Source organism: Sus scrofa, chromosome 10 (assembly GCF_000003025.6).
Source record: "Sus scrofa isolate TJ Tabasco breed Duroc chromosome 10, Sscrofa11.1, whole genome shotgun sequence".
NCBI lineage: Eukaryota > Metazoa > Chordata > Mammalia > Artiodactyla > Suidae > Sus > Sus scrofa.
In genome coordinates, this window is record NC_010452.4 from 30,327,806 (window position 1) to 30,348,520 (window position 20,715).

General features: G+C 41.4%; 1 protein-coding gene across 9 annotated transcripts in view; it reads right to left on the minus strand.

Moving 5' to 3' along the window:
- NTRK2 (neurotrophic receptor tyrosine kinase 2) overlaps positions 1–20,715 on the minus strand; it is a 399,889-nt gene that overhangs the window by 297,756 nt on the left and 81,418 nt on the right. For all 9 annotated transcript variants that reach the window (XM_021064645.1, XM_021064646.1, XM_021064643.1 and 6 more), the window contains 3 exons: positions 15,098–15,133; positions 12,169–12,269; positions 1,888–1,987 (listed from right to left, as the gene is read on the minus strand). In XM_021064645.1, coding sequence (XP_020920304.1) covers positions 1,888–1,987; positions 12,169–12,269; positions 15,098–15,133 — 237 coding nt within the window. The remainder of the gene's footprint in view (positions 1–1,887; positions 1,988–12,168; positions 12,270–15,097; positions 15,134–20,715) is intronic.

Here is a 20,715-nt window from a genome sequence, read left to right on the forward strand (position 1 = left end):
TAAGGAAAGAAAGCATCTGATCAGAATGATGAGAACGAAATCTCACAGCAGGTGGCTGACACCCAGAGAGAAGCAGCACAGCCCAGACCCGATCACCAGCTGAACATGAGGACCCAGAAAGGTTTTCAAAGCCAATGGGTAGTTTGGTTTGCAATGCCCCTCCCACGTCATGTCACTTTCAGAAAGAGACCCTGAAGCCCATGTTTATCCCACAGAGGTGATTGTCTGAGGATGCCTGGGAAAGAGCAACATCAGCTCCCCTGGAAACTCTCAGAAATGCCCACCTTCCAGTCCATGGCAGAACTATTAACTCAGAAAATCCTGGGGTAGCCCAGAAATCTGTGTTTTTTTACAAGCCCTCCAGGCAAAACAGCTAAGGCAAAGTTTGCAAACCTCCACCACAGGATAAATTAAAATTACCATAATATATAGTTCCTCACCCCAGCCTTATTCATAATTGGAGAACAAGAGATCTTTATTCTTTCACAAGAAATGTCAAAGGCCAGCACGACAAAGTGAGGGAGTCTGGAGGAGGTTGAAGGGGGGTGTTTAAGGCCAACTTTACCACTCCTCCTCATTCATTTCAGGTTTGGGAATCTCAGTCTTGGACTCCAATCAAGGGAGAAAAGAAAGCATCAGAAATGGATCTGGGAGTTCCCGTCATGGCGCAGTGGTTAAGGAATCCGACTAGGAACCATGAGGTTGGGTGTTCGATCCCTGGCCTTGCTCAGTGGGTTAAGGATCCGGCGTTGCTGTGAGCTCTGGTGTAGGTTGCAGACATGGCTTCGATCCCACGTGGCTGTGGCTGTGGTGTAGGCCGGCGGCTATGGCTCCGATTCGACCCCTAGCCTGGGAACCTCCATATGCTGCAGGAGTGGCCCTAGAAAATTAAAAAAAAAAAAAAAAAAAAAAGAAAGAAATGGATCTGATCCACCCTAGAGCCCAGCGTGCCCTGGACCACTTCCTGCTACTTAACTACCACTTCTGAGCAAGCAAACAATAACAGTAATTACAGTGAACCATACAGATCAAGAAGATCCCCACCCCACCCCACCCCCGACTATCTTCCCAACACAATTAAGACACCACTAAACTGTCATCACAGCTTTCCCAAGCTAGTGGCTATTTCTAAGGGTCCACACAAAATTCTACATCAACATATGAGTCAAGACATCACGTTTAAACTTCAGAGCAAGTGCTTTCCAATCATTTGAAACTCTTGGCTACTTATATCACGAGAGCATTTAAGTAAGTTCCTCCCCCTATGAAATGAATTTTCAGTCTTCTAAAAGAAACCAATGGCCTACTGTGGGGCAACCTAGACCCTAATTTTTAATCAAGCATGAGGAACTTCTCCAGTGAAATAAAAAGCCACTTGACCACAAAGTACACAAGGTACAACAATGGCTGTTCTTAAGTTGCTTCCCAACGCTTTCAATTTCAAAACATAAGAATCTGAAAAAGCAGCAACACCACCAAAAGCATACCATGGAAGTTCTGGACGTTATGTGTACAATAGAAAGGACCTTTAGACACAAAATACCTGTGTCCATAACTAGTCTCCTGCCACCCAGCCTTGCCTGCTCTCTGACACAAAAGTAGAAATCGGGCACTCTTTGCATATATCATTTTTAGTCACTTGAAACTCAAGAAACCAGCTCTGTGTCTTCTGGGACAACTATCCTCATTGGAAAGTGGGTAGTGCTGAGACATCAACATTATTTTGAGCTGTCTTGATGTTCAGTATTGTAGTTGTATTGCTCTTTTCTCAGCCTTCAACCCTAGTCATCCTAAATCTAGCTGCTTCCTTTCTTTGTGGTAATTAGCATTAGTCACAAGCCAAAAATGATTCCACATACGAAGGAAAATAAACACAACCCGTCTTACCTTTCATGCCAAACTTGGAGTGTCTTGCCAACTTCAGCAGAAACAGCATTACCAGCAGACAAAACCCCACTACCGATGCAATTACTACCACAGCGTAGACCTAGAAAGGAAGAGAGGGCAGTTAGGACCTGGATCATTAGTTTCCTCTACCCAGATGATGATAGGGAGACAGTTAATACCTATGGCCTACTCACTGCTTGCTTTTCTAAGAGCTTTATGGATATCAAGTCACTGAATCCTCAACAACCCTAAAACTATGCAGGTCTCATTACTATCCATAGAGGAAAAAAACATAAGTTAGAGCTTATAAAAATGGGTATCTAACTGACATTATATAGAGCAATATATACGAATGCACCATATATTATTGCATAAGATATGGATAGACGGATATTTTATTTTTTATTACAGTTGATTTATAACATTGTGCCAATTTCTGCTGAGATGGACGGATTTTTTTTTTTTTTTTAATCTCTCCACCTATGTACCTACCTACCTATCAATCTAGAGAGAGAGAGAATGAGAGAGTATGGAACGTACACAGATAAAATACTCATGATTTTGGACACGGGTGAAAGATACAACGGAATCCATTCTGCTAGTCTCTCTACCACTGTACATGTTTGGAAATTGTCCGTAATAAGATTTTTTTTAAAAAAGTCAGCTACTCCTGCTCTTGGAAAGCAGGGTGCAATGGAGCAGTGAGTAGGTCTGAAAAGGAACAGGAAGCACGTGTGGGTGAGCCCAGCTTGTGAACACTCATGGGGTTGTAGACACATGAACTTTTCTGCATGTATGAGAAAGATCAATACAAGGTTCTTTTTTAGATTTAAAACTGTAATTGCAAGATGTAGAGCATACAAATAGAGAGAGCAAATGCAGATCTTTGTGACTCCTGTCACAGCCCCAAGCTGGAGATTGATTGCAGGGACCCAGACACATAATGCTACCTACGTACACACGAACAATCTAGAAAAAAGATGGACCCTGGGCTATGCATCCTCTTCACGTCTGCTGTTTTACTCCAAGGCCCCACTTCCCCAAAAAGTTTGTTTCTATAAACTAGGAGTTGGCAAACTTTTACTATAAAGGGTCAGAGAGTCAATCTTTTAGGCTTTGGCAGCCTCTGCTGCAACTCCTCGATTCCACAGATATAGGGTGAATACAGCCACAGACAAAGGAAGCAAACAATCGTGGCTGTGTTCCAATAAAACTTTATTTACAACAGACAGACAGACAGCTAGCTGGATTGGGGTATAGTTCATCGATTCCTGCTCTAAACCATCTTAGATGCCCATACTGAGCCAACCTCTTAAGTTTCCTTGTTTCATTGAATCTGCAGAACAATCCTTAAGACAGGTGATGACTGTCTTACCCATTAGTGTTGTTTCCCAAACATGTCTGTGTTTCTCTGTGTCTCTCTTTATGGAATTCACTTCCTGGCTTCTTTGTGGTGAGATGGTTTCGTGAGATTAGTTCTGGCCAATGGGTTGAGACGTGTACCACTGCCAGGGGAGGACTACACCGCTACTGGGACATCTTAGACCAAGGCTGTGCTTCACAACCAGGGATAATGTTGCACCCAGAGGATGTGTGGCAATTTGGAGTTGTCACAACTGGGAAAACTGGAACAACTAGGAGTAGGGTGGTTACCCCCTAAGGCCAAGGGTGCTGCTAAACATCCCACAGTGCCCAGGACAGCCCACCCACAACAAAGAATTATTCATCGATAATAATAATGTTAATAATACCAGGGATGGTGCTCTCCTTTTCTGGGTCAAAATAAGTGCTAACGTTCCCAAAGGGGGCTTCCTGGTCAACCTCATCTTGGAAAGAGCCTGAGGCTGATGATAGAGCACCCAGCCAATACAAGTAATGAAGCAAGAAATAAACCTTAGTTGTTTTAAGCCACTCGGATCTGGGGATTTTTGTTCCTGCAGCCTAGATTATTCTGAGTGATAGCCCCAGCTCATAGTAGGAGACAGGGTAGGGTGGATATTAAGAATATGGATTCTTCCTAAGTTTGAAATTTAGAGTAACCACTTATTAACTACATGGCTTTCAGGCTCCTTAACCTCACAGCATATCACAATCCTCATGTATAAAATAGGGAATATAATAATTCTACTTTGTAGGTGGTTATAAATCTTCAGTCAGTTAATGCAGATAATGAGTTTCAATCAGTGCCTACTCTAATAAATAATAAATTATATTGGTCAGAGTTACCATTGTGGTTAAGCTGTAATGAACCCCAACTTGTATCCATGAGGACCCGGGTCCAATCCCTGGCCTCACTCAGTGGGTTAAGGATCTAGTGTTGCCCTGAGTTGTGGTATAGGTCACAGACATAGCTCGGATCCCATACTGCTGTGACTGTGGTATAGGCTGGCAGCTGCAGCTCCGATTCAACCCCTAGCCTGGGCACTTCCATATGCCATGGGTGTGGCCCCCAAAAGACACTAATTAATTAATTTAAAAATTATATTGGCTATAATGATGAGGACAAAATTGAGATTTAGGAAAAAAAATGTACAGCCCAAGATCACACCTTTCAAGCTTGGGACTGGCATCAAAGTCTGCCCAAGCATAAACTCTGTGATTTATGTGTGATATATTCATTCTATTGCCTTCCCAAACCATGTGACCGAGAATGATGGCAGGCTAATAAAAGCATAGGGTCAATACCCTACCCCCAGCATCTTCTGATGGGGTCAGATGGGGACAGCATTAATTAAGCCACAAAGCATGCAAAAGAGCACATGCCAAACACTTGGCTAGGATGGAGCAAAGGTGTGATAATTTTCTCCTCTGGTGCTTCGGCTGTGAGCGGAGCTCCCAGAGAAGGCTGCTGCAGATGTCTGAGAACAGACTTAGCTCTGTCTCTGTGGCCTGTACACCAACAGAATGGTAGCGATTCCTCAAAGACTAGTTATGAATCAACCGGTTCTAACCAAAATCATTCTGTCCAATTTACCTAATGATTTGGGATTTTTTTTTAATCTTTATTTCTAACATTTTCATGGGAAAGACATCACAGGATTTTAGGTATAAGTTTCTGTGCTCTATTATTACATCCTAGACTTCTTCAGATAAAAGAATATATGGGGGAAAAAAAACCACCACATTTAAAGCTCCGTGTTAAGGAACCTGGGAATAGAGAAAGATTGGAGGATTTGCCTTACATCCCAGGATCTCCCCCACAGAACCACAGTTCCATCTTACCCACTTTGGGAAGTACTCAACTGGCTTTCTTCGGTTCCCAGGACACCTTGCCTTTAGCTGTGAGAGCTAACAGATGCTGCATTCTCCAAGCCTCTGTTTCCTCATTTGTGCATGGGGATTATAATACCCACCCTGCATCCTCTACATCATTATAGAAGGTTTAAGTCAACCCAGAACATGGAAAGGGGTTCTACTCCTAAAAAGTAGCTTATCATCTGCTAACAAATATTGAAACCTATTGCTGCAGTTCAACATGTAAAGAATCCTTTAGTAAAGACTCTTGTGACTGTGAGAAGAGTCGTTTCCTTGAAAACAAATTATTTGATAAATACAGAGTTTGATGGACGGTGTGTGTGTAGGGGGTGTGTTGTTTGGGTGGTTGGTTGTTTTTTTATCTGAGGCTATCTCTCAGCATAGTGCAAGGAGCTGCTCTCCTCTGAAAAAGTTCAGCGAAGGTTCATGAGAAGCATCTATTGGACCAGAATGGTAAGCGTTTGAGGCTGTCTTCCAAATGCACTGAAAACACCTTTAACTTTTGTATCAACTCGCTGAATCTGAAGTTCTTCTTCTAATCTAATGATCTTCCCTGTCATCAGAAACTTTAGGCATCAAATATTGGATCCACACATAATTTTTAGATTTTATTTATTAAAATTCTACAGAACATTGCAATTCTCATGCAGATGGAGTCAAAATATATAGACTTTCAGAGTTCCCGCTGTGATACAATGGAATCAGTGACATCTGGGGAACGCTGGGTCAAAGGTTCCATCCCTGGCCCAGCACAGTGGATTAAGGATCTGGTGTTGCTACAGCTACGCCTTGGGTCACAACTATGGCTCAGATCTGATCCTTAGCCTGGGAACTCCATATGCTGTTGGGCAGCCAAAAAATATATATATATTCAAAAAAATTTTCGGAAAAGATTATTTTCATTGATCTTACCTTCCAGGGACCCCAACATATACAGTGCAAACATCAAGGTATGCCAACTAGGGGCCTAAATTTATCATTTGAATTCAAAAGAGAAAACTAAGGTTGGCATATAATTTTTAGTAACTGGGATACATACACATCTGTAGGCTTAACACCTGCTCCCTGGATTCCCTCCCATACACAAACAACTTTCTCCAAAACCAAGGAACAGTAAGCAGTTTGGCATGAGAATAAAAACTGAAATGGTTGCATGAGGCAGGAATTAGAAAACATCTGCAATTGATTTACCACAGCAGTTTTCCTTGTTATTTCAAGGTAATGCATATAGTCATCTGTGGAAATTATGTGTGTGTATGTGTGTGTGTGTGTGTCTCCAAACACTGGATGGGAATGTTTTGAGTTGCAGCTGAGTTGCATCTATTTATGAGCCTCCCAGTCCCACTGCCACAGCCCTGGTTTAAATATACATCACATCTCTTTATTATCGCACCAGCCCACTAAATCATTATCCAACTTCCAATCCCTCTAATCTGCAACCCATGCTAGAGTGTTCATCAATAGTCTAACCACCTCCTAGCTGCCAGGCACTATCCTAAGGACTAGGGATACAGCTGTGAAAATCCCTGACCTGTTGCCTATACTGCGAATCTCTGAAGAATCTAGGGAAGGGAAAAAGATATCAAACATGTAAGTAAATAACCAAAGTAACTATACACAATAGTAACTGCTCAGAAGAAAATGAAACAGGGTAATGGCTGTCTGTTAGTCCCTCTCGCTAAAGCCATATGATGGTCATTGGGAAGAGCATGCCTTCCAGAGGGAACAGCAAATGTGAAGGCTGTGAGACAAGAGTAAGCCTGGAGCATGCAAGAGAGGGATTTAAAAAAACAAACAAACAAAAAACATTTGGCAAGCCATGAGGAGTTGGGAGATGAAGCCAGAGAAACAGACAAGGGCTCTGTTAACCATGATGAGGAGTTGGACTTTTATAAAAGTTTTATTCCTTTGTGTTGGGAAAACTCTGAGAAGAATAAGAATAAGAGTGATCTGATTTGTGCTTTAAAAAGGTCACTCGGGGTAGAAGGTTCATGATGGTGGTGTAAGAAGATCCTAAATTCATCTCCTACCATGCACACAGCAAATCTGCAACTAAATGTGAAGTACATCCCTCAGAAAGAAACCTGAAAACTAGATGAACAGAGCCTCTGCAGCAAAGGATAAAAGGAGAGCATGAAGACAGGTAGGAGAGGCAGAGATTCAGGCTCACCATGGGTAAGACCACACCCCAGTGGCAATCCACATCAGGAGGCATCAGAAAGGTACAGATCTTTACCCTGAAACACGAGGGATTCAAGCTTCATACCAGGTACCCCAACCTCTAGATCCTGCACAAGAGGGATGAGCCCCCTAAAACAACTGACTTTGAAAACCTGTGGAGGATACATCCAGGAACTACTATAGAACTGCAGGAAACATATGACCCACTCTTAAAGGGCTCCTGCACAGCCTCACTCAATCTGAAAACCAGCACAAAACACCAAGTTGAAAAATGCGTGAACCATTGGTGAAGGGGTCCACTTACTCATCATGAACCACCTGCCAGAGAGGCAAGAACCAGTTGGGATGCTCCCTGGGGCCTAAGACACTGGCAGGAGCCATTACTGCAATCTCAGGCTACCTTCCAAACACACTGTACCAAAACCAGACAAGGACACTACCAAAAAAAAAAAAAAAATTATAGAACAATATTCTTGATGAACACAGATGCAAAAGTCCTTGACAAATACTAGCAAAACATATCCAATGGTATATTAAAATGATTATACACCACAATGAAACAGAATTTATTCCAGGGATGCAAGGATGGTTCAATATCTGCAACCCAGTCAATATGACATATCACATTGACAAAATGAAGAATAAACAATCACATAATTTTCTCAATAAATAAAGAAAAAACATTTGACAAAATTCAACGTCAACTTATGATAAAAACTCAACAAAGTTCCTTCTAACATGAGTATAAAGGAACATACTTCAACATAATAAAGGCCACAGACGACAAACCCACAGCTAACATCATACTCAGAAGTGAAATACTGAAAGCTTCTCCTCTAAGATCAGAAACTAGACAAGAAGGCCCACTCTCACCACTTTTATTCAATTTTGGAAGTCCTAGCCACACAATTAGGCAATAAAAAAGATATAAAAGGCATCCAAATCAGAAAAGAAGAAGTAAAACTGTTCCAATTTGCATATGGCATAATACCGCATAGAGAAAGTCCTAAAGACTCCACCAAAAAAAAAAAAAAAAAAAAAAAAACAATTAGAACTAATAAATGAATTCAGTAAAGTCCCAGGATACAAAATCAACCTACAGAAATCTATGGCATTCTTATACATTAATAATTTCTATCAGAAAGAGAAATTAAGGGAGTTCCTGCCATCACACAGCAGGTTAATAAGAATCAGACTGCAGCAGCTTGGGTCGCTGTGGAGGTGTAAGTTTGATCTCTAGCCCAGTGCAGTGGGTTAAAGGATCCAGCATTGCCACAACTGCAGCATAGGTTGGAGCTATGGCTTAGATTCAGTCCTTGTCCTGGAACTTCCATATGCTATAGGTATGGCCATAAAATTAAAAAAAAAAAGAAGAAGAAGAAGAAGAAGAAAAGAAAGATAAATTAAGGAAAAAAATCCCATTTACAATTGCATCAAAAGAATAAAATACCTAGAAATAAATTTAACTGAAGGTGCAAGATCTACACACTGAAAACTATAAGTCACTGATGAGAGAAATTGAAAAAGAAGCAAATAAATGGAAAGGCATTCCCTATTCATGAACTGGAAGAATTAATATTGTTAAAATGTCCATAGAACCAAAAGCAATCTGGATCTACAGATTCAATGTAATCCCTGTCAAAATTCTAATGGCATATTTCATAGAACAAATAATCCTAAAATTTTTATGGAACCACAAAGGAACCCTAAAGGTCAAAACAATCTTGAGAAAGAAAAAGAAATCTGGAGGCACCACACTCTCTGATTTCAAACTATACTAGAAAACTATAGTAATCAAGAGTATGGTATTTGACACACAGATCAGGAAAACAGAAGTGAGAGCCCAGAAAAACTCATATATATATTCAATTAATTTACAATATAGGAGCAAAGAACATTCATGCCATATACAATAATTAATTCAAAATAGATTAAAGACTTAATGTAAAATCAGAAACCAAAAAATTCTTAGAAGAAAACATAGGCAGTAACCTCACTGACATTCATCTCAGCAATGTTTTTTTGCGGATCTGAATCCAAAGGCAAAAGAAATAAAAATAAAAATAAACAAATGGGATTACACCAAACTAACTAGCTCCTGCACAGTGAAAGAAATCACCATCAAAACAAAAATTCGGGAGTTCCCGTCGTGGCGCAGTGGTTAACGAATCCGACTAGGAACCATGAGGTTGCGGGTTCGGTCCCTGCCCTTGCTTAGTGGGTTAACGATCCAGCGTTGCCGTGAGCTGTGGTGTAGGTTGCAGACGCGGCTCGGATCCCGCGTTGCTGTGGCTCTGGCGTAGGCCAGTGGCTACAGCTCTGATTTGACCCCTAGCCTGGGAACCTCCATATGCCGTGGGAGCGGCCCAAAGAAATAGCAAAAAGACAAAAAAGAAAAAAAAAAATTCAACCTACTGAATGGAAAAAGATCTTTGCAAATCACATATCTGATAAGGGGTTAATATTCAAAAATATGTAAAGAACTCATATGACTCAACAACATAAAAACAACCAGATTAAAAATGTACAGAAGATCTGAAGAGACATTTTTCAAAGACATACAAGTGTCCAACAAGCACATGAAAAGATGTTCAACATCATTAATGATTAGGGAAATGTAAATCAAAACCATAATGAGCTATCACCCCACATCTGTTAGAATGGCTATTGTTGGAAAGCAGGAAATAACAAATATTGGCAAGAATGCTGGGAAAAGGGAATCCTCATACACCGTTGGTGAGGCTGTAAATTGGTATTTCTGTGAAAGAACAGTATGGAGGTTCCTCAAAAAATTAAGAACAGAATTACTATATGAACCAGCTATTCCACTTCTGGATATTTATATAAGAAAATGAAAACACTAATTCAAGAGGATATTCACATCCATATGTTCAATGCAGCATTATGTACAACAGCTAAGATGTGGAAACAACCCAGGTGTCCATCAATAGATGAATGGGCAAAGGAGATGTGGTACATATACACAATGGAATACTACTCAGCCATAAAAAAGAACAAAATAATGCCATTTGCAGCAACACGGATGGGACTAGAGATTCTCACACTAAGTGAAGCAGGTCAGAAAGAGAAAGACAAATACCATACGATATCACTTATATCTGGAATCTAACATACAGCACAAATGAACTGATCAACAAAAAAGAAATAAACTCATGGACATGGAGAACAGACTTGTGGTTGCCAAGGGGTAAGGGAGAAGGAGTGGGATGGACTGGGGAGTTTGGGGTTGGTAGATGCACACTATTGCATCTGGAGTGGATAAGCAATGAGATCCTGCTATATAACACAGAGAACCATATCCCATCACTTGTGATGGAACATGATGGAAGATAATGTGAGAAAAAGAACGTATATATGTATATGTGTAACTGGATCACTTTTCTGTACAACAGAAATTGACAGAACACTATAAATCAACTATAATAAAAAAAAATTTTTAATGTAAAAACTATTCTTAGCCTGCATATTGCACAAAACCAGGCATAAGCCAGACTTGGCCCTAGGGCCACAGTGTGTCAACCTCTGGGTGAGCCTATGGCTGTTGGAAGGTGGAGAGATACGGATGAGCTTGGACTTTATAAGGAGGCAAAACTCACCACGTTTGACTGGGTGCACATGACAGATGAGGAAAAGAAAACAGAGGAGTCTGCTGGGTTTTGAACTGAGTGGCTGACAGACCAGCCTGGCCCCCGAGTCCTGGGGAGACGCCACCCTCCTGCTCACGTACCCCCTTCGGTGCCCTTACATCTATCTGGCACTGTCGTTCACGACCTCGTGGGCTTGCACAATCAACCTCCCAAACTTGCTGCCAACCTCTGCCCTAGGCACACGTATCTTCCAATCAGGAATGTTTCTGGTCTGCAGGCTCTTGTTCACACACCCAAAACTCTTCCCGTGGTTTCCTCTATGTACAAATTCAAGTGCCCCTGCACAGCCCATGGACAAGGCCACCTGTCCCACAAGACTCCTCTGGCTCTGCCAGCAGGAAGGAACAGAGCACCTGCCCTCTGCTTCTACATCCCCCATGACCTTGCTCAGCCTCCGTTTGTAGTGTACATGCTGATATTCACATCTCAGGTCTCTGACTTAAGTATAATCTGTTTCATTCATATTTTTATATCCTCCCACTGCCAGTCCCTTCCAGAACCTACTGGATTTCTTACGTTTGATGGGCACTGAAATTTTTATTAAAATACTTAAGGAGACAGGGGTGAAGGTATGGAGACATTAATAAATATCCACATCCTGGAATGAGAAAGCTGATTTCTTGTTCTAGTAAAAACCCTTTAAAGGACCGATATTTAAAACAGGAACCACTAGCAGCTATATAGCACCTTTCTACTTCTCTTAAACTTTTCTACCAGTTCCTCCAAACATCAACACCCTATTTACAACCTATTTACAAACAATACAAATATCTCGTTGAATGACTGTCACTGAAGCACCTCCAGTCCACCAACATGCGCCCATCCAAAATGCTGAGAATGGGGGCATTACAGGAAGGAGTGGGGATAAATTAGGAGCTTGGGGTTAACAGATACACACTACTGTATATACAATATATAAATAATAAGGTCCTACAGTATACCACAGGGAACTCTACTTAATATCTCGTAATTAACTACAATGGATAAGACTCTCAAAAAGAATATATAAATACAGACACAAACACACACACATTCAGTCATATATAGCACAACTGAATCACTTTGCTGCACACCAGAAACTAGCACAACACTGTAAATCAACTCTACTTCCATTTATAAAAACCAAAGAAGGAACTGTTCAGAACCCATCTAGGAAACAGGCAAGTAACCTACTCACCGAGAGATGTTCTCGACCAGTTTTGTCAGCAACATCTGTGGAAGGGATTTCATTGCTTCTGTTGGTGGTGTCCCCAATATCATTCGCTGCAGTCCCATAATCTTTGATAGGAAAAGAGGGAAAGAGAAGGAAACATGAAGCTGTCATTAGGCTGCCAACAAATACGAGGCCACAGCACATCCCAGAACGAAGCCAGACAAAGCACAAGATTCCAAACCACTGACAGCGTGGCTGGGGAGACGCATGACCCGGCCATTGGGTTAAATCCATTGTAGCTTTGGGACTGTGTGATGCCAAAACTGTATTCAACCCAGGTCTTTACATCATTGTTTTGTCGGTCAAATTTTAAAACATGTCTAGGATTTTTCTTTGCACACAGGAATATATTCATTTTCTGATAAAGTATTTAACATAGTATTATATAAGTAATATTATTAAAGTAGTTAATATAATAGTATTTAATATAAGATATATTTTATTAAAGAATATAATATAATATTAATATAAATACAAAAGAGGTTCAATCAAATAAGAGTCATAGATCTATAGAGCTGGAAGAGTGTTTAGAAACTAGGTCTAACCACCAGTTCACAGTTGAAGAATGACAGCTGAGGAATTTTAAATGACTAGTTCTAAGGCCAACGGGCAAGAAGGTGACAGAGCCTAGACATGAATCAGACTTGAAATTGGCGACAGTGATTTCCAAGGCAGAAGAGTCTTCCTTGAGTAAGAGGCAGCCACTCAAGACAGACGAGGGCATTGGCACCAATAGGGAAGTTGGTCCACATTTGGAAGAATTCTGAATTGCCAATATTTCGGTTTCAGAGTTAGTACACAGGAAATGTACCAAAACCACATTTAGAATTGGGAGGACATGTGCCCATACGGATGGGCCATATCTCAAAGGCAGTTGCTCTTCTGAATCCATTTTAGTCTACATAGATCAGGATGGAAACGAATGACTGATTTTTTGTAGGCAAAGGTTTTATAAATGATATCACATATAAAAATCATAAAAAGTTTTTAGTAGGCTTATTGCAGACAATGTTGTTTATAAATGTTGTGTATCTTTATTCTGAATAGATGTGGTGCCTCTGATTTCCATCCTGAACAAACAGCCTCATTAAATTAGACTCAGCTAATCTTCTCTTGGTAGAATTATCATGCTGGCCCCGAGGCAGCCAATTTAAACTATATTTTTATTAGCAGAGTGTTCCTTTGAATGTGAATGAAAACGAACAAAAAAAGCATCTCTTGCCTGTCTGTTGCTGTTTTATTCTTCACTCCCAAACTACATTCTCACCATTTTCATTTTGAATATATTAACTTATTAATTTCAATCAAACAGTAGGAGATAACCATTCCTGTGCTTATTTTCCTTCTTCATATTATATCCAACCACTCAGGGAAATTAAATTATTAAATTATCTATAGTGTAATATGATATTTTGGCCCAAAGAGCCAAAGCAGGATCTGAGGCCAGTGGAAAGATGCCATTATTTTAAGGTCTTAGAAGTTACCGGAAAGGAGTCCAAAGCAGAATTTTTAAATGGAAAATCACAACTCAAACCCGTTTCTCTGCTACTCAATTTGAGGTATTCTTTCTTTAAGCCATATCAGAACAAATAAAAGTAAAAACATACAAATCACATGCACAAAATCATCCAAACCACAGCTCGGCAGAAATACAGCCACACGTGCAAAAACACAGGTAAAGACAATATAATCCCCTAGTTAACATTAGCTCAAGTTAAATACACATACATGTAATAAACATACAGAGAATCATTTTATATTAAAAATAAAATGTCAAGAGGTACATAGTAAATTAAAGAATAGAAGATTTATGGAATAAATACATAACTGCAACATTTTAATCAATGTCACTTTTCATCAATCTTAAATTTCAAGCCAAGTCTTGAAATTTAGCCTGCTACTTCCTCAAACAGAAGACTCCTGATCATGAAGGTGGTTTGAAAAGCTGTCAAAGATGGATTTTCACACCTAGTAAAATAGCCTCAGAATTCAATTAAAATAGCCAAGTAAGGGGGAGATATTTGGTAGGCTAGTATAGTGGACCTTTTGGTTTCTTCTCCTCCACATTCTTAAGAGAACCCCAGTTTTATTCAAGGGGATGGAACACAACTTCTGGAAAAGCTGATCTAAACTCCAGCGGTGGGTCTAGTTCGTCAAAGGTAATCCAGCCCCCTTAGCAGTACTGGAGTCCAAAAGGGACCAGGACCCAACTGGATCTGACTCAGACACAAGGAGGGATGGGTGGAGGGAAGAAGTCTCTGGGAAAATTCTCTTTCTTCGGGAACACTGTCAGAAGCTCTTCCCTTTCCCATCAAGGTGAATGGTTCATCTTAAAAATCATAGGAGAAACCAGCCTTCAGTGAAGCTAGCACAATGAATGGGCAGTTGAGTGTGGCGATGGAAAAAAAAAAAAAAAAAAGAAAAGAAAAAACCTCGGATCCCTGTTGCATGGTTCAGCTCCTGGTTGCAGCCCTCTTAAACCATGTCCCACCTTTGAGGTTCCAGTCTGTGGGCTGACTTGCCTCATGACATAAGAAACATAATTTTGAATTGCATTTACTGTCCTAGCCAGGAACTGATACACCTCCCTCTTCTTGGTAGTCATGGCTTTTCAACAGGTAATTAGTTCCCAATTATGGAAACAAAATGTCTGTTATAGCAGAATGGATTTCCTACTTCCAAGAACAAGCATGAGAGAGAAAGTGCTATTTACAGGCACTGTAAATATCCAGGGAAAAGAGCCATCAATACCGAATGATTTTTGAAATATTATTTTGGCCTATGTCGTGCTTGAAGTGTATATTTAACTGAGCTTAAAGGTCTTCTAGCTGACGTATGTCATTTGAGATGAACATTTTGAAAAAATACAAAGTACAGACAACATGATAGCTACCTTCATAAATTACATCAGGATAATTTGGGTTTGCACCTGGAAAGCAAAACAAAACAAAGATATCGTGTTAGGTATGCATTCAAAGTTTTTTAAAAAGTACTAACTTATACCCCCTAAATTCAGCTAAATATAACATCGGAGCTTTTATAACAGAATAGGTTGTTTTACAGGACAGGTAAATAAAATCTGAACTTCTAAGAGGGCTTTGCTTCCTGTTAATCCTGTTGCTCTCCCCTAGCCCACAACCCCCATTCCTTTGCAGAAATGAAAAGAAGAGGATAAACAGAAATCACAAATCACTCTAGCAGGAAAACCTTCAGCAATCCATGAATTACGACCACTTCCTTTTGTTTGTTGGTTTCCTGTTTCTATTAATCACTTGGTCACTTTAATTGCAAATTGGGTATTTTTATTCCAGAAACAGATCACTTCTGTACCACTTTGGTTATTCTCTGATGATTTGGGGGTTACCTTCAAACTATGTTTTGGCGGGTCTATTTGCATTCACGAATGTGTTGTTAAGCAGCATGTATAATTCTACCTGAGGCACAATTTTGCTCTCCCCTTGGGGTCTTCAAGAATAAACCCTGTTTTTTGCCCCAATACAACACAGAAAGATAAATGTACTTTCTCTACTAAGATCATAAATAAATGTTACATCAGAGGAAAATGCAAAAGTACACCCATCTAATTTTTTGGATGAGTCTTCAGCCACCAAAATGTTCAGAATATTCCTGAGAGAATTTGCAAAAAATTTTTTTTTAATTTTTAAATCACTGTCAATAAGAATGGGTGACAAAAACATTTGCTACTTACTCGTCCATTAAAACTGACTGGTGTCCATATGAAAATCTACTTGGAATTAAAATTAAATTTTTTCTGTATAGTCCTGGGAACTATATCTAGTCACTTATGATGGAGCATGATAATGTGAGAAGAAAGAATGTATATACATATGTGTGACTGGGTCACCTTGCTCTACAGTAGAAAATTGACAGAACACCAGAAACCAGCTATACTGGAAAAAATATAAATCATTAAAATTAATTAATTTATTTATTAATTGCCTTTTTTTGTCTTTTGGGTTTTTAGGACCACACCTGAGGCACATGGAGGTTCCCAGACTAGGGGTCCAATTAGAGCTACAGCTGCTGGCCACAGCCATAGCAACTCGGGATCCAAGCCTCGTCTGTGACCTATATATCACAGCTCACGGCAATGCGGGATCCTTAACCCACTGAGCAAGGCCAGGGATTGAACCTGCATCCTCGTGGATACTAGTCAGTTTCTTTAACCAATGAGCCACGATGGGAATTTCTAAAATTAAATTTTGTTACAACATTTTAAGTAATTATGAAATGAATTTTCAAAGCCACTTCTTAAGCTTTTAGTCTTTACTTACTATGTGAAAAAGTAAAACATGTAAGCCATCAAGCTTACTTGGTTTTTTCATTTCATTTCCGAACCCTTAGCAAAAAAAAAAAACTTCAAATAAGTGATACTTGAGCCAATTTTCTGTTCATGTATTCTCCAGTGAATGAATACTCCAGGTTAGTCTAAACGAAGAACCAAATAAAAGTGGTCCTGATGTTCAAATGAGAATTTCAACACAGTTCAACTAGCAGGGTGGGGGGGGTGGAATTTAAGTGCATGGTTCTGCACTTCAATTTGGGGATGCTTCGTATGGCTGTGCAGCCCATGCTTTGTACAACTCTAGGGGGCGTTGTTAAGACTATAGTCTGTGTTAGTGGCATCACCCGAAATTGTGCAGTTCACAACCTACATGTACAGCCACTTGTGATGACCCTGCGTCAGTTCATGAAAAATCAATTCCAGTCAATTTCAATTGTATTTTGAGTTTTATCATCCCAAACACCATTTCAAAATAGCTTTGAGTTGGAGTTCCTGCTGTGGCGCAACTGGATCAGCGATGTCTTGGGAGCACTGGGAAGCTGGTTTGATCCCTGGGTCAGTGGGTTAAGAATCCACCATTGCTACAACTACAGTTTGGATCAAATCCCTTGCCCTGGAACTCCATGTGCCACAGGGTGGCCAAAAAAGAGAGAGAGGAAAAAAAAAAAAACAAAAAAAAACAAAAAACAACAACAACAAAAAAAACAGTAGCTTAAAAAAAATGTTAAGATGCATGGTCAGAATTATTTGTAGCTGGTATCACATTACTGAGCAGGGTCTTTGAAAGTTGTTCTGCAGGTTGAGGGGTAATTTAGTGAAGAAAGCAGCAGAATATCCCAGTGGCAGCCCTGGTGATGTCATCTGCAAGACACCTACCCATCTCCTGAAGTCCCACCATTAGGTCCCTGGATCTGATGGTGTCCTCTCACTATGAGGATTTTCTCTCCCTGCTGAAGGAAATGTTCCATCATCCTAAGCGAGCAAGTCATTCTCTGAACTGTTCACTAACCCACTACATTATTCCACCCTGGTCCCCTTCTCACCATGCCTGCAACAAACAGTCTGAATTTGCAAGGCACCTGCCCACTTGATGCTTCTTGTTAAGATCTCACTCCAGGTCCCCAGGACCCAGAATTTCCTTATCATAGGCCCCAAAGACACCTCCTAGGACTAGTCAGCCTGTCTACCACATCTGTCAGCTCTGGGTGGCTATGACCAGCGTGGGTGCCCTCTGACTCAAGACCCAGGGGAGGAGCGAGGACGGGGTGGTGAGGTGTCCACACACACACTCATTTCCTCACCGTGTATCAGGAGGCACAGCACAGGGGCCATGGTCTGGGGATCAGCTCCACCAAAGCCCCTCTGTTCCAGCCTGGAACTACAAGAGTTGAGAATTCCACCTTCACACCCAGCCTTCCAGGTCATTGCAAACATGTATTTCCCAAGGTAAAAGAATAGAATTTCTTTTATTTCACGACTCATTAACTATATATTCTGGTTTTTTACCAATGGCCCCACACCCACAGCATATGGAAGTTCTTGGGCCAGGGATTGAATCCGAGCCATAGCTGTGATCTACGCCACACACCGCAGCTACACACAGCACTAGATCCTTCACTGCACTCTGAGGATCAAACCCACACCTCCACAGTGACCCAAGCCACTGCAGTCAGATTCTTAACCCACGGTGCTATGGCAGGAACTCCCTGATTTACAGCTTTAAGTATTTAGACAGAAGCATGTGGATCCTGGAGCTCCCGTCGTGGCGCAGTGGTTAAGGAATCCAACTAGGAACCATGAGGTTGAGGGTTCGGTCCCTGGCCTTGCTCAGTGGGTTAAGGATCCGGCGTTGCCATGAGCTGTGGTGTAGATTGCAGACTCGGCTTGGATCCCACGTGGCTGTGGCTGTGGTGTAGGCCGGCAGCTATAGCTCCGATTCGACCCCCAGCCTGGGAACCTCCATATGCCGCGGGAGTGGCCCTAGAAATGGCAAAAAGAAAAGAAAAGAAAAAAAAAAAAGTACGTGGATCCTCACTGTACTAGGTTAACCAACTATCCAAGATTGCCTGAGAACATGGGGATTCCTGAGACACTGGACTAAAATTTTAAAACTGGGCAAGTTCCAGACAAACCCCTGTGATCCAGGACGAGGACTTTTCTTAAACATAGGATTTTGCATCCTAAAACTGGGACAAGTAGGTCACCCCAATTTATTCTCATGCCTTCAGTGACCCCACAGGCAGCCACAATCTGCTTCTATATATACGATTCCGTAAGAAAGTGAAAAATCTCTGAGGATTCGGAGCCAGATTTATCTCAAGCACACATGCAAGGGCTTCATGACTATGACTGACATATAGGTGCAGTCGGCTTCGCCACAGAAAAAGAACACCCAAACATATGACTCACACAGAGCCCCCGTGAGATCCAAAACATTGAGTCAACGCGATATAGCAAATGGCAGGTATGGAAAAATGGGATGGGGGGGGGGAGAATCCAAAGCAAACAGGTAAACTCAGAATCTGGAAAACAGGTCCTTTTCCAGACTTTTGACTCATATCCATGCATGCCTACCACGTTCACCATCCAAACCATTAGGTCATGTCTACAACTCTCTGAAAAGCATTAGATTTCCCTAATTTCATTGTCCCAGATGTATGAGAAGGATTGTCACTTTACCTTCATTGTCGGGAACAGCCAAATTTAGTGCAAGATTATGAAACTCGCAGAAAGACAACGCGGGAGGAACAATGATGGGTTTTTTTTTCCTCCCTACCATTCTGTACTATGTCTGATGAGGATCTACTCACCAAAAGAAAGAAATGCCTCTTCTTGTACAAAGGCTGAGGAAGGCTGGCACGTGGGACCGTGCACAGACCCAGACTTTGTGAAAACCGGAGTCAGTTACTCCAGCTGACCCCAGCTCATCAAGCAGAGTATTTTGCTTCTAGCGGCTTCTCAGTCAAGCTCAATGCTACTGATGTTTTCAACGCCAATAGGGAGGTAGTCATGAACAGCATTTTAATAAATGCAGACAGGAAAAAAAAAATCAGCACTTCCTTTTGTAGACTTTTGGCAACACATTTTGAAAATATCCTGCCATTTTAAGGGTTAATTTCTCACTAGTTCCTTTTCCTTAGTTTAAATCCATTCGTTACATATCGTTCTATGCTAAAGGTAGGAAGGTCTGTTGGAGATATTTCAGATTAAAAGGTGAGTGACAAAAGACCAACGCTGGCTATGAGGCGGGGAAGGCACATGAGAAGACAAGGCATGAAAGATAAATGAGGGGCATCCAGCTTGAGTAACACCCTTGTCCAGGAACACTACTACCCCAGTAGCTCTCATCCAGTGAGAAATCTCAGAGGCATGCAGCAGAGACTGCCTCAAGCCCTAATGCTTCAGGTTGGGAATCTCCAGAAAAAAACATGGACATCCTGGGAGTGCCCTCTGTGGCATAACAGGATTGGCGGGGTCTCCGAAGCACCAGGAGCAGGTTCAGTCCCCAGCCCTGCGCAGTGGGTTAAAGCATCTGGCATTTCGGCACCTGTGGCATAGATCACAACTGCAGCTCGGATCCAATTCCTGGCCTGGGAACTCTGTATGCCACAGGGCAGCCAGAAAAAGAAAAAAGAAAAAAAAAAAAAAAAGCCATCCTGGAAGTCCATTAACCCCACTGGCATTCCAAACAAGCAGCACACCTTTCTCGACCGCCACAGCCCACTGAAGTGAAGAAGCTGCAACTCCTTCCCAACCCAAGGGAGATGAGTGCCAGCATCTGCTTGTCTGATGTTCAAGTGCTGTCTTCTGAAGGGTCTGTGGAATGACTCCAGGTGCTCCACTCACTAGCCCTTCATTCTTGACCTAAGGCATGTTGTCAGGAACAATGGGACTCGTAGGTCCAGACCGTAGCCTGAAACACCTTGAGTCAAAGGAACGACCAAAACTGTCTTCTTTTCTTATTTTTTGGCCTTTTTGTCTTTTTAGGGCTGCACTCTTGGCATAAGAAGGTTCCCAGACTAGGAGTGAAATCGGAGCTGCAGCTGCTGGCCTACACCACAGCCACGCGACATGGGATCCAAGGTGCGTCTGCGACCTATACCATAGCTCATGGCAACCCCAGATCCTTAACTCACTGAGCATGGCCAGGGACTGAACGTGAGTCCTCATGGATACTAGTTGGGTTCGTTAACCACTGAGCCACA